Raw genomic sequence first — 14,377 nt, forward strand, 5'->3', positions numbered from 1 at the left:
GAGGATAATATTGAATAAATAAACTAAAATAAAACTCGAATGTTTTACTAGAAATTCTTCCAGTTTGGCTTACTTTATATTAATTAAATAAATATATATTGTAAGGTAAATATACTACGTTAAAGAATGCATTTCTCTAGCTCCACACATCAATGTCTTCCCAACTTGATGTGTTCTAAGGGTAAATACTTAGCAATAGACTAGACGACTTTAACTTTTATGACAAATCCTCTATTTCTAGCTCCATTTTACATAACATAAATTGATAAAAAAAAACTCAAATTTCTTAATACAAATTCTTCTATTTTTTTTCCATGCATTTATAAAAAATATATTAATAACATTTATAATGCAAAAATTAAAACACTGAACACATTTCCTTCAAGTTCCAAATATCAATAAGTCTCCAGCATGCGATGTGCTGAACAATAACCTAAAAAAAATAAAGCTCTAATTTTTATTACAATTTCCTTCATTTTCGCGTCTTGGATAAATATGACTGATGCCATCTTTGGTTGTCATGCATACATTATATTTTGACAAATCTATAAATTTAAAATATTAACTTAGGTCACTTTTACTTTGAGTTATTAGTTAGGATATCCCACTTAATTACCTTTAATTTTTTCTTTATTTTGTTTTAACATCAGACTAATATTAGTAGTAAAACCTGCTTCCAAAGCTAATTATGGCTGGATTACAATTCTAAAGTTCTTTATATCACTTGGGTCCTGCCACGCCAAATAAAGAAGGCCTTAGAGAATAAGATTTTGATGAATGGGGAAAGTGACTAAAATAGTACCAAAAGGCTAAAAGAACGGAACGCAAATGGGAAATTCTTGCTATAACGACAATCAAGTAGGGTTTGGCTTAACAACTCAATTCAAATTAATACCTATTTCTATTCGGTTTTACTTTTGGTTGAATATAGTTGTACTTCTTCAGCCTAACGGTTATTAAAATTAGCTATATAGATTAATTGAAAGAAAACATTTAGTCAAACACTTGAAGGTCGAAATATGGGTTCTTTCTTCTATAAATAAGCATGGCCGACTCATGAAGATCATCGACAATAAAATATATATAGAGAAACCAACAATACGTTTAAACCTTCCCTAATGTCGGTTACCAAAATGGCCTACCCCTCAACACTTCTCCTAATAACTCTTCTTAGTATTGGATTTACAGTATCTTCAGCTCAATTTCCAGTTGTTGATGTTCCTTTGGCTGGTGTCATAACTTGTACTAACACTTCCTTGGCAGCAGTCGGAACGTCCCGCGTAGTTCCACAGGCAAGAGTTGATGTTGTTTGTGGGCTTTCCCAATCAGTGCTACGATCAACAACAACCAACTCACAAGGACTTTATACCTTCTTCTTTAATCGGGTCGGAATTCCATTGTTATACAATCCAGAACAATGCTTGCTCAGGGTCGTATTACCTCCTGGCTCATGTGTATTTGTACCCCCTGGAGTTTCTATCACCTTTCCTATCATTGCCATTAGAAGCATCTTGGGTGTATTGAGCGCCTATATTCCCGGTGCACCAACCTATGTGGTGGCCTAAATAATGGAGCTTTGAAATTTATTAGATCATGTCGTTCTACATGCTAGATTAAGTGTACTATGGTCACACTTCAATGGTCGAGTTATAAACACAGTTGAATAAGAGCACTTAAAAAAGTTATTGTCGTATTATGTTAGAGTGGCGAGTATATTGTACTGGACTTGTTAGATCAGTATGCCCAAAGACATGCTTTCCAAGCATGGTACGATGTACTGATTTACATACTTTGCTAATAAATGCAGTAGCATGTTTGAATTAGTGCATCGCGGTATTAGGTATTATTTGAAAAAATTTACCTTTTTTTACGCATTATAGATGTGATGAAAGCTGGAATTGCTGATAAAATAAATATATACAATTTATAATTAAATAAATACATCAACATGCTCAAACAAGGAGTTTGTCGAGGGTAGTGCTGATGAACAAAAAACAATCATTTCTTTAATTACAAATTTCTCTATTTTTTGCTCCTTTTATAAAAGTTAACTTAAAAAGTCTATATTGCCAAAATTTAGAGCATTCAAAATGTATTTTTCAAACTTCACAGATTAACATGGCTCCAACATGGGTACAGTGCGTGTAGTCTTGAATAAATAGAAAAAAAATTATTTTTTTTAAATACAATTTCCTATATTTTTCATTCCTTGCAAAAAAAAAAAAAATGAGTTGAAAAAATTTAAAATGCAAGCAATAGAGTGCCCAAAACATATTTTACACATTCCACATATCAACATACCCTCAGCATATCCCATGCTGAGGATAATATTGAATAAATAAACTAAAATAAAACTCGAATGTTTTACTAGAAATTCTTCCAGTTTGGCTTACTTTATATTAATTAAATAAATATATATTGTAAGGTAAATATACTACGTTAAAGAATGCATTTCTCTAGCTCCACACATCAATGTCTTCCCAACTTGATGTGTTCTAAGGGTAAATACTTAGCAATAGACTAGACGACTTTAACTTTTATGACAAATCCTCTATTTCTAGCTCCATTTTACATAACATAAATTGATAAAAAAAAACTCAAATTTCTTAATACAAATTCTTCTATATTTTTTCCATGCATTTATAAAAAATATATTAATAACATTTATAATGCAAAAATTAAAACACTGAACACATTTCCTTCAAGTTCCAAATATCAATAAGTCTCCAGCATGCGATGTGCTGAACAATAACCTAAAAAAAATAAAGCTCTAATTTTTATTACAATTTCCTTCATTTTCGCGTCTTGGATAAATATGACTGATGCCATCTTTGGTTGTCATGCATACATTATATTTTGACAAATCTATAAATTTAAAATATTAACTTAGGTCACTTTTACTTTGAGTTATTAGTTAGGATATCCCACTTAATTACCTTTAATTTTTTCTTTATTTTGTTTTAACATCAGACTAATATTAGTAGTAAAACCTGCTTCCAAAGCTAATTATGGCTGGATTACAATTCTAAAGTTCTTTATATCACTTGGGTCCTGCCACGCCAAATAAAGAAGGCCTTAGAGAATAAGATTTGGATGAATGGGGAAAGTGACTAAAATAGTACCAAAAGGCTAAAAGAACGGAACGCAAATGGGAAATTCTTGCTATAACGACAATCAAGTAGGGTTTGGCTTAACAACTCAATTCAAATTAATACCTATTTCTATTCGGTTTTACTTTTGGTTGAATATAGTTGTACTTCTTCAGCCTAACGATTATTAAAATTAGCTATATAGATTAATTGAAAGAAAACATTTAGTCAAACACTTGAAGGTCGAAATATGGGTTCTTTCTTCTATAAATAAGCATGGCCGACTCATGAAGATCATCGACAATAAAATATATATAGAGAAACCAACAATACGTTTAAACCTTCCCTAATGTCGGTTACCAAAATGGCCTACCCCTCAACACTTCTCCTAATAACTCTTCTTAGTATTGGATTTACAGTATCTTCAGCTCAATTTCCAGTTGTTGATGTTCCTTTGGCTGGTGTCATAACTTGTACTAACACTTCCTTGGCAGCAGTCGGAACGTCCCGCGTAGTTCCACAGGCAAGAGTTGATGTTGTTTGTGGGCTTTCCCAATCAGTGCTATGATCAACAACAACCAACTCACAAGGACTTTATACCTTCTTCTTTAATCGGGTCGGAATTCCATTGTTATACAATCCAGAACAATGCTTGCTCAGGGTCGTATTACCTCCTGGCTCATGTGTATTTGTACCCCCTGGAGTTTCTATCACCTTTCCTATCATTGCCATTAGAAGCATCTTGGGTGTATTGAGCGCCTATATTCCCGGTGCACCAACCTATGTGGTGGCCTAAATAATGGAGCTTTGAAATTTATTAGATCATGTCGTTCTACATGCTAGATTAAGTGTACTATGGTCACACTTCAATGGTCGAGTTATAAACACAGTTGAATAAGAGCACTTAAAAAAGTTATTGTCGTATTATGTTAGAGTGGCGAGTATATTGTACTGGACTTGTTAGATCAGTATGCCCAAAGACATGCTTTCCAAGCATGGTACGATGTACTGATTTACATACTTTGCTAATAAATGCAGTAGCATGTTTGAATTAGTGCATCGCGGTATTAGGTATTACTTGAAAAAATTTACCTTTTTTTACGCATTATAGATGTGATGAAAGCTGGAATTGCTGATAAAATAAATATATACAATTTATAATTAAATAAATACATCAACATGCTCAAACAAGGAGTTTGTCGAGGGTAGTGCTGATGAACAAAAAACAATCATTTCTTTAATTACAAATTTCTCTATTTTTTGCTCCTTTTATAAAAGTTAACTTAAAAAGTCTATATTGCCAAAATTTAGAGCATTCAAAATGTATTTTTCAAACTTCACAGATTAACATGGCTCCAACATGGGTACACTGCGTGTAGTCTTGAATAAATAGAACAAAAATTATTTTTTTTAAATACAATTTCCTATATTTTTCATTCCTTGCAAAAAAAAAAAAATGAGTTGAAAAAATTTAAAATGCAAGCAATAGAGTGCCCAAAACATATTTTACACATTCCACATATCAACATACCCTCAGCATATCCCATGCTGAGGATAATATTGAATAAATAAACTAAAATAAAACTCAAATGTTTTACTAGAAATTCTTCCAGTTTGGCTTACTTTATATTAATTAAATAAATATATATTGTAAGGTAAATATACTACGTTAAAGAATGCATTTCTCTAGCTCCACACATCAATGTCTTCCCAACTTGATGTGTTCTAAGGGTAAATACTTAGCAATAGACTAGACGACTTTAACTTTTATGACAAATCCTCTATCTCTAGCTCCATTTTACATAACATAAATTGATAAAAAAAAACTCAAATTTCTTAATACAAATTCTTCTATTTTTTTTCCATGCATTTATAAAAAATATATTAATAACATTTATAATGCAAAAATTAAAACACTGAACACATTTCCTTCAAGTTCCAAATATCAATAAGTCTCCAGCATGCGATGTGCTGAACAATAACCTAAAAAAAATAAAGCTCTAATTTTTATTACAATTTCCTTCATTTTCGCGTCTTGGATAAATATGACTGATGCCATCTTTGGTTGTCATGCATACATTATATTTTGACAAATCTATAAATTTAAAATATTAACTTAGGTCACTTTTACTTTGAGTTATTAGTTAGGATATCCCACTTAATTACCTTTAATTTTTTCTTTATTTTGTTTTAACATCAGACTAATATTAGTAGTAAAACCTGCTTCCAAAGCTAATTATGGCTGGATTACAATTCTAAAGTTCTTTATATCACTTGGGTCCTGCCACGCCAAATAAAGAAGGCCTTAGAGAATAAGATTTGGATGAATGGGGAAAGTGACTAAAATAGTACCAAAAGGCTAAAAGAACGGAACGCAAATGGGAAATTCTTGCTATAACGACAATCAAGTAGGGTTTGGCTTAACAACTCAATTCAAATTAATACCTATTTCTATTCGGTTTTACTTTTGGTTGAATATAGTTGTACTTCTTCAGCCTAACGATTATTAAAATTAGCTATATAGATTAATTGAAAGAAAACATTTAGTCAAACACTTGAAGGTCGAAATATGGGTTCTTTCTTCTATAAATAAGCATGGCCAACTCATGAAGATCATCGACAATAAAATATATATAGAGAAACCAACAATACGTTTAAACCTTCCCTAATGTCGGTTACCAAAATGGCCTACCCCTCAACACTTCTCCTAATAACTCTTCTTAGTATTGGATTTACAGTATCTTCAGCTCAATTTCCAGTTGTTGATGTTCCTTTGGCTGGTGTCATAACTTGTACTAACACTTCCTTGGCAGCAGTCGGAACGTCCCGCGTAGTTCCACAGGCAAGAGTTGATGTTGTTTGTGGGCTTTCCCAATCAGTGCTACGATCAACAACAACCAACTCACAAGGACTTTATACCTTCTTCTTTAATCGGGTCGGAATTCCATTGTTATACAATCCAGAACAATGCTTGCTCAGGGTCGTATTACCTCCTGGCTCATGTGTATTTGTACCCCCTGGAGTTTCTATCACCTTTCCTATCATTGCCATTAGAAGCATCTTGGGTGTATTGAGCGCCTATTCTCCCGGTGCACCAACCTATGTGGTGGCCTAAATAATGGAGCTTTGAAATTTATTAGATCATGTCGTTCTACATGCTAGATTAAGTGTACTATGGTCACACTTCAATGGTCGAGTTATAAACACAGTTGAATAAGAGCACTTAAAAAAGCTATTGTCGTATTATGTTAGAGTGGCGAGTATATTGTACTGGACTTGTTAGATCAGTATGCCCAAAGACATGCTTTCCAAGCATGGTACGATGTACTGATTTACATACTTTGCTAATAAATGCAGTAGCATGTTTGAATTAGTGCATCGCGGTATTAGGTATTACTTGAAAAAATTTACCTTTTTTTACGCATTATAGATGTGATGAAAGCTGGAATTGCTGATAAAATAAATATATACAATTTATAATTAAATAAATACATCAACATGCTCAAACAAGGAGTTTGTCGAGGGTAGTGCTGATGAACAAAAAACAATCATTTCTTTAATTACAAATTTCTCTATTTTTTGCTCCTTTTATAAAAGTTAACTTAAAAAGTCTATATTGCCAAAATTTAGAGCATTCAAAATGTATTTTTCAAACTTCACAGATTAACATGGCTCCAACATGGGTACACTGCGTGTAGTCTTGAATAAATAGAACAAAAATTATTTTTTTTAAATACAATTTCCTATATTTTTCATTCCTTGCAAAAAAAAAAAAAATGAGTTGAAAAAATTTAAAATGCAAGCAATAGAGTGCCCAAAACATATTTTACACATTCCACATATCAACATACCCTCAGCATATCCCATGCTGAGGATAATATTGAAAAATAAACTAAAATAAAACTCGAATGTTTTACTAGAAATTCTTCCAGTTTGGCTTACTTTATATTAATTAAATAAATATATATTGTAAGGTAAATATACTACGTTAAAGAATGCATTTCTCTAGCTCCACACATCAATGTCTTCCCAACTTGATGTGTTCTAAGGGTAAATACTTAGCAATAGACTAGACGACTTTAACTTTTATGACAAATCCTCTATTTCTAGCTCCATTTTACATAACATAAATTGATAAAAAAAAAACTCAAATTTCTTAATACAAATTCTTCTATTTTTTTTCCATGCATTTATAAAAAATATATTAATAACATTTATAATGCAAAAATTAAAACACTGAACACATTTCCTTCAAGTTCCAAATATCAATAAGTCTCCAGCATGCGATGTGCTGAACAATAACCTAAAAAAAATAAAGCTCTAATTTTTATTACAATTTCCTTCATTTGCGCGTCTTGGATAAATATGACTGATGCCATCTTTGGTTGTCATGCATACATTATATTTTGACAAATCTATAAATTTAAAATATTAACTTAGGTCACTTTTACTTTGAGTTATTAGTTAGGATATCCCACTTAATTACCTTTAATTTTTTCTTTATTTTGTTTTAACATCAGACTAATATTTGTAGTAAAACCTGCTTCCAAAGCTAATTATGGCTGGATTACAATTCTAAAGTTCTTTATATCACTTGGGTCCTGCCACGCCAAATAAAGAAGGCCTTTGAGAATAAGATTTGGATGAATGGGGAAAATGACTAAAATAGTACCAAAAGGCTAAAAGAATGGAACGCAAATGGGAAATTCTTGCTATAACGACAATCAAGTAGGGTTTGGCTTAACAACTCAATTCAAATTAATACCTATTTCTATTCGGTTTTACTTTTGGTTGAATATAGTTGTACTTCTTCAGCCTAACGATTATTAAAATTAGCTATATAGATTAATTGAAAGAAAACATTTAGTCAAACACTTGAAGGTCGAAATATGGGTTCTTTCTTCTATAAATAAGCATGGCCAACTCATGAAGATCATCGACAATAAAATATATATAGAGAAACCAACAATACGTTTAAACCTTCCCTAATGTTGGTTACCAAAATGGCCTACCCCTCAACACTTCTCCTAATAACTCTTCTTAGTATTGGATTTACAGTATCTTCAGCTCAATTTCCAGTTGTTGATGTTCCTTTGGCTGGTTTCATAACTTGTACTAACACTTCCTTGGCAGCAGTCGGAACGTCCCGCGTAGTTCCACAGGCAAGAGTTGATGTTGTTTGTGGGCTTTCCCAATCAGTGCTACGATCAACAACAACCAACTCACAAGGACTTTATACCTTCTTCTTTAATCGGGTCGGAATTCCATTGTTATACAATCCAGAACAATGCTTGCTCAGGATCGTATTACCTCCTGGCTCATGTGTATTTGTACCCCCTGGAGTTTCTATCACCTTTCCTATCATTGCCATTAGAAGCATCTTGGGTGTATTGAGCGCCTATATTCCCGGTGCACCAACCTATGTGGTGGCCTAAATAATGGAGCTTTGAAATTTATTAGATCATGTCGTTCTACATGCTAGATTAAGTGTACTATGGTCACACTTCAATGGTCGAGTTATAAACACAGTTGAATAAGAGCACTTAAAAAAGTTATTGTCGTATTATGTTAGAGTGGCGAGTATATTGTACTGGACTTGTTAGATCAGTATGCCCAAAGACATGCTTTCCAAGCATGGTACGATGTACTGATTTACATACTTTGCTAATAAATGCAGTAGCATGTTTGAATTAGTGCATCGCGGTATTAGGTATTACTTGAAAAAATTTACCTTTTTTTACGCATTATAGATGTGATGAAAGCTGGAATTGCTGATAAAATAAATATATACAATTTATAATTAAATAAATAAATCAACATGCTCAAACAAGGAGTTTGTCGAGGGTAGTGCTGATGAACAAAAAACAATCATTTCTTTAATTACAAATTTCTCTATTTTTTGCTCCTTTTATAAAAGTTAACTTAAAAAGTCTATATTGCCAAAATTTAGAGCATTCAAAATGTATTTTTCAAACTTCACAGATTAACATGGCTCCAACATGGGTACACTGCGTGTAGTCTTGAATAAATCGAACAAAAATTATTTTTTTTAAATACAATTTCCTTTATTTTTCATTCCTTGCAAAAAAAAAAAATGAGTTGAAAAAATTTAAAATGCAAGCAATAGAGTGCCCAAAACATATTTTACACATTCCACATATCAACATACCCTCAGCATATCCCATGCTGAGGATAATATTGAATAAATAAACTAAAATAAAACTCGAATGTTTTACTAGAAATTCTTCCAGTTTGGCTTACTTTATATTAATTAAATAAATATATATTGTAAGGTAAATATACTACGTTAAAGAATGCATTTCTCTAGCTCCACACATCAATGTCTTCCCAACTTGATGTGTTCTAAGGGTAAATACTTAGCAATAGACTAGACGACTTTAACTTTTATGACAAATCCTCTATTTCTAGCTCCATTTTACAAAACATAAATTGATAAAAAAAAAAACTCAAATTTCTTAATACAAATTCTTCTATTTTTTTTCCATGCAATTATAAAAAATATATTAATAACATTTATAATGCAAAAATTAAAACACTGAACACATTTCCTTCAAGTTCCAAATATCAATAAGTCTCCAGCATGCGATGTGCTGAACAATAAACTAAAAAAAATAAAGCTCTAATTTTTATTACAATTTCCTTCATTTTCGCGTCTTGGATAAATATGCCATCTTTGGTTGTCATGCATACATTATATTTTGACAAATCTATAAATTTAAAATATTAACTTAGGTCACTTTTACTTTGAGTTATTAGTTAGGATATCCCACTTAATTACCTTTAATTTTTTCTTTATTTTGTTTTAACATCAGACTAATATTAGTAGTAAAACCTGCTTCCAAAGCTAATTATGGCTGGATTACAATTCTAAAGTTCTTTATATCACTTGGGTCCTGCCACGCCAAATAAAGAAGGCCTTAGAGAATAAGATTTGGATGAATGGGGAAAGTGACTAAAATAGTACCAAAAGGCTAAAAGAACGGAACGCAAATGGGAAATACTTGCTATAACGACAATCAAGTAGGGTTTGGCTTAACAACTCAATTCAAATTAATACCTATTTCTATTCGGTTTTACTTTTGGTTGAATATAGTTGTACTTCTTCAGCCTAACGATTATTAAAATTAGCTATATAGATTAGTTGAAAGAAAACATTTAGTCAAACACTTGAAGGTCGAAATATGGGTTCTTTCTTCTATAAATAAGCATGGCCAACTCATGAAGATCATCGACAATAAAATATATATAGAGAAACCGACAATACGTTTAAACCTTCCCTAATGTCGGTTACCAAAATGGCCTACCCCTCAACACTTCTCCTAATAACTCTTCTTAGTATTGGATTTACAGTATCTTCAGCTCAATTTCCAGTTGTTGATGTTCCTTTGGCTGGTGTCATAACTTGTACTAACACTTCCTTGGCAGCAGTCGGAACGTCCCGCGTAGTTCCACAGGCAAGAGTTGATGTTGTTTGTGGGCTTTCCCAATCAGTGCTACGATCAACAACAACCAACTCACAAGGACTTTATACCTTCTTCTTTAATCGGGTCGGAATTCCATTGTTATACAATCCAGAACAATGCTTGCTCAGGGTCGTATTACCTCCTGGCTCATGTGTATTTGTACCCCCTGGAGTTTCTATCACCTTTCCTATCATTGCCATTAGAAGCATCTTGGGTGTATTGAGCGCCTATATTCCCGGTGCACCAACCTATGTGGTGGCCTAAATAATGGAGCTTTGAAATTTATTAGATCATGTCGTTCTACATGCTAGATTAAGTGTACTATGGTCACACTTCAATGGTCGAGTTATAAACACAGTTGAATAAGAGCTCTTAAAAAAGTTATTGTCGTATTATGTTAGAGTGGCGAGTATATTGTACTGGACTTGTTAGATCAGTATTCCCAAAGACATGCTTTCCAAGCATGGTACGATGTACTGATTTACATACTTTGCTAATAAATGCGGTAGCATGTTTGAATTAGTGCATCGCGGTATTAGGTATTACTTGAAAAAATTTACCTTTTTTTACGCATTATAGATGTGATGAAAGCTGGAATTGCTGATAAAATAAATATATACAATTTATAATTAAATAAATACATCAACATGCTCAAACAAGGAGTTTGTCGAGGGTAGTGCTGATGAACAAAAAACAATCATTTCTTTAATTACAAATTTCTCTATTTTTTGCTCCTTTTATAAAAGTTAACTTAAAAAGTCTATATTGCCAGAATTTAGAGCATTCAAAATGTATTTTTCAAACTTCACAGATTAACATGGCTCCAACATGGGTACACTGCGTGTAGTCTTGAATAAATAGAACAAAAATTATTTTTTTTAAATACAATTTCCTATATTTTTCATTCCTTGCAAAAAAAAAAAAATGAGTTGAAAAAATTTAAAATGCAAGCAATAGAGTGCCCAAAATATATTTTACACATTCCACATTTCAACATACCCTCAGCATATCCCATGCTGAGGATAATATTGAATAAATAAACTAAAATAAAACTCGAATGTTTTACTAGAAATTCTTCCAGTTTGGCTTACTTTATATTAATTAAATAAATATATATTGTAAGGTAAATATACTACGTTAAAGAATGCATTTCTCTAGCTCCACACATCAATGTCTTCCCAACTTGATGTGTTCTAAGGGTAAATACTTAGCAATAGACTAGACGACTTTAACTTTTATGACAAATCCTCTATTTCTAGCTCCATTTTACAAAACATAAATTGATAAAAAAAAACTCAAATTTCTTAATACAAATTCTTCTATTTTTTTTCCATGCAATTATAAAGAATATATTAATAACATTTATAATGCAAAAATTAAAACACTGAACACATTTCCTTCAAGTTCCAAATATCAATAAGTCTCCAGCATGCGATGTGCTGAACAATAAACTAAAAAAAATAAAGCTCTAATTTTTATTACAATTTCCTTCATTTTCGCGTCTTGGATAAATATGACTGATGCCATCTTTGGTTGTCATGCATACATTATATTTTGACAAATCTATAAATTTAAAATATTAACTTAGGTCACTTTTACTTTGAGTTATTAGTTAGGATATCCCACTTAATTACCTTTAATTTTTTCTTTATTTTGTTTTAACATCAGACTAATATTAGTAGTAAAACCTGCTTCCAAAGCTAATTATGGCTGGATTACAATTCTAAAGTTCTTTATATCACTTGGGTCCTGCCACGCCAAATAAAGAAGGCCTTAGAGAATAAGATTTGGATGAATGGGGTAAGTGACTAAAATAGTACCAAAAGGCTAAAAGAACGGAACGCAAATGGGAAATACTTGCTATAACGACAATCAAGTAGGGTTTGGCTTAACAACTCAATTCAAATTAATACCTATTTCTATTCGGTTTTACTTTTGGTTGAATATAGTTGTACTTCTTCTGCCTAACGATTATTAAAGTTAGCTATATAGATTAATTGAAAGAAAACATTTAGTCAAACACTTGAAGGTCGAAATATGGGTTCTTTCTTCTATAAATAAGCATGGCCAACTCATGAAGATCATCGACAATAAAATATATATAGAGAAACCGACAATACGTTTAAACCTTCCCTAATGTCGGTTACCAAAATGGCCTACCCCTCAACACTTCTCCTAATAACTCTTCTTAGTATTGGATTTACAGTATCTTTAGCTCAATTTCCAGTTGTTGATGTTCCTTTGGCTGGTGTCATAACTTGTACTAACACTTCCTTGGCAGCAGTCGGAACGTCCCGCGTAGTTCCACAGGCAAGAGTTGATGTTGTTTGTGGGCTTTCCCAATCAGTGCTACGATCAACAACAACCAACTCACAAGGACTTTATACCTTCTTCTTTAATCGGGTCGGAATTCCATTGTTATACAATCCAGAACAATGCTTGCTCAGGGTCGTATTACCTCCTGGCTCATGTGTATTTGTACCCCCTGGAGTTTCTATCACCTTTCCTATCATTGCCATTAGAAGCATCTTGGGTGTATTGAGCGCCTATATTCCCGGTGCACCAACCTATGTGGTGGCCTAAATAATGGAGCTTTGAAATTTATTAGATCATGTCGTTCTACATGTTAGATTAAGTGTACTATGGTCACACTTCAATGGTCGAGTTATAAACACAGTTGAATAAGAGCACTTAAAAAAGTTATTGTCGTATTATGTTAGAGTGGCGAGTATATTGTACTGGACTTGTTAGATCAGTATGCCCAAAGACATGCTTTCCAAGCATGGTACGATGTACTGATTTACATACTTTGCTAATAAATGCAGTAGCATGTTTGAATTAGTGCATCGCGGTATTAGGTATTACTTGAAAAAATTTACCTTTTTTTACGCATTATAGATGTGATGAAAGCTGGAATTGCTGATAAAATAAATATATACAATTTATAATTAAATAAATACATCAACATGCTCAAACAAGGAGTTTGTCGAGGGTAGTGCTGATGAACAAAAAACAATCATTTCTTTAATTACAAATTTCTCTATTTTTTGCTCCTTTTATAAAAGTTAACTTAAAAAGTCTATATTGCCAAAATTTAGAGCATTCAAAATGTATTTTTGAAACTTCACAAATTAACATGGCTCCAACATGGGTACACTGCGTGTAGTCTTGAATAAATAGAACAAAAATTATTTTTTTTAAATACAATTTCCTATATTTTTCATTCCTTGCAAAAAAAAAAAAAATGAGTTGAAAAAATTTAAAATGCAAGCAATAGAGTGCCCAAAATATATTTTACACATTCCACATTTCAACATACCCTCAGCATATCCCATGCTGAGGATAATATTGAATAAATAAACTAAAATAAAACTCGAATGTTTTACTAGAAATTCTTCCAGTTTGGCTTACTTTATATTAATTAAATAAATATATATTGTAAGGTAAATATACTACGTTAAAGAATGCATTTCTCTAGCTCCACACATCAATGTCTTCCCAACTTGATGTGTTCTAAGGGTAAATACTTAGCAATAGACTAGACGACTTTAACTTTTATGACAAATCCTCTATTTCTAGCTCCATTTTACAAAACATAAATTGATAAAAAAAAACTCAAATTTCTTAATACAAATTCTTCTATTTTTTTTCCATGCAATTATAAAGAATATATTAATAACATTTATAATGCAAAAATTAAAACACTGAACACATTTCCTTCAAGTTCCAAATATCAATAAGTCTCCAGCATGCGATGTGCTGAACAATAAACTAAAAAAAATAAAGCTCTAATTTTTATTACAA

At 31.9% G+C, this 14,377-nt stretch overlaps 5 protein-coding genes across 5 annotated transcripts; all 5 read left to right on the forward strand.

Annotated features, from left to right (window-relative positions):
• The first annotated feature begins 1,133 nt into the window (after positions 1-1,133).
• Positions 1,134-1,565, forward strand: LOC148788739 (uncharacterized). The gene has a single exon (XM_088878119.1). The coding sequence runs from the start codon at positions 1,134-1,136 to the stop codon at positions 1,563-1,565; it is 432 nt and encodes a 143-aa protein (XP_088734245.1).
• Positions 1,566-5,772: 4,207 nt separating this feature from the next.
• LOC148788740 (uncharacterized) lies at positions 5,773-6,204 on the forward strand. Its single transcript, XM_088878120.1, has one exon. The coding sequence runs from the start codon at positions 5,773-5,775 to the stop codon at positions 6,202-6,204; it is 432 nt and encodes a 143-aa protein (XP_088734246.1).
• Positions 6,205-8,092: 1,888 nt separating this feature from the next.
• LOC148788741 (uncharacterized) lies at positions 8,093-8,524 on the forward strand. The gene has a single exon (XM_088878121.1). The coding sequence runs from the start codon at positions 8,093-8,095 to the stop codon at positions 8,522-8,524; it is 432 nt and encodes a 143-aa protein (XP_088734247.1).
• Positions 8,525-10,405: 1,881 nt separating this feature from the next.
• LOC148788742 (uncharacterized) lies at positions 10,406-10,837 on the forward strand. Its single transcript, XM_088878122.1, has one exon. The coding sequence runs from the start codon at positions 10,406-10,408 to the stop codon at positions 10,835-10,837; it is 432 nt and encodes a 143-aa protein (XP_088734248.1).
• Positions 10,838-12,724: 1,887 nt separating this feature from the next.
• On the forward strand, positions 12,725-13,156 carry LOC148788743 (uncharacterized). Its single transcript, XM_088878123.1, has one exon. It carries the CDS (start codon positions 12,725-12,727, stop codon positions 13,154-13,156), a length of 432 nt encoding a protein of 143 aa, XP_088734249.1.
• The last annotated feature ends 1,221 nt before the right edge of the window (positions 13,157-14,377 follow it).

This window comes from Sesamum indicum, linkage group LG3, assembly GCF_026168435.1.
Source record: "Sesamum indicum cultivar Baizhima isolate 11 linkage group LG3, ASM2616843v1, whole genome shotgun sequence".
NCBI classification, from domain to species: Eukaryota; Viridiplantae; Streptophyta; class Magnoliopsida; order Lamiales; family Pedaliaceae; genus Sesamum; species Sesamum indicum.

Coding starts and splice junctions, on each gene's coding strand:
- LOC148788739 (XM_088878119.1), top strand. CDS start 1,134: ATGGCCTACCCCTCAACACTTCTCCTAATAACTCTTCTTAGTATTGGA.
- LOC148788740 (XM_088878120.1), top strand. CDS start 5,773: ATGGCCTACCCCTCAACACTTCTCCTAATAACTCTTCTTAGTATTGGA.
- LOC148788741 (XM_088878121.1), top strand. CDS start 8,093: ATGGCCTACCCCTCAACACTTCTCCTAATAACTCTTCTTAGTATTGGA.
- LOC148788742 (XM_088878122.1), top strand. CDS start 10,406: ATGGCCTACCCCTCAACACTTCTCCTAATAACTCTTCTTAGTATTGGA.
- LOC148788743 (XM_088878123.1), top strand. CDS start 12,725: ATGGCCTACCCCTCAACACTTCTCCTAATAACTCTTCTTAGTATTGGA.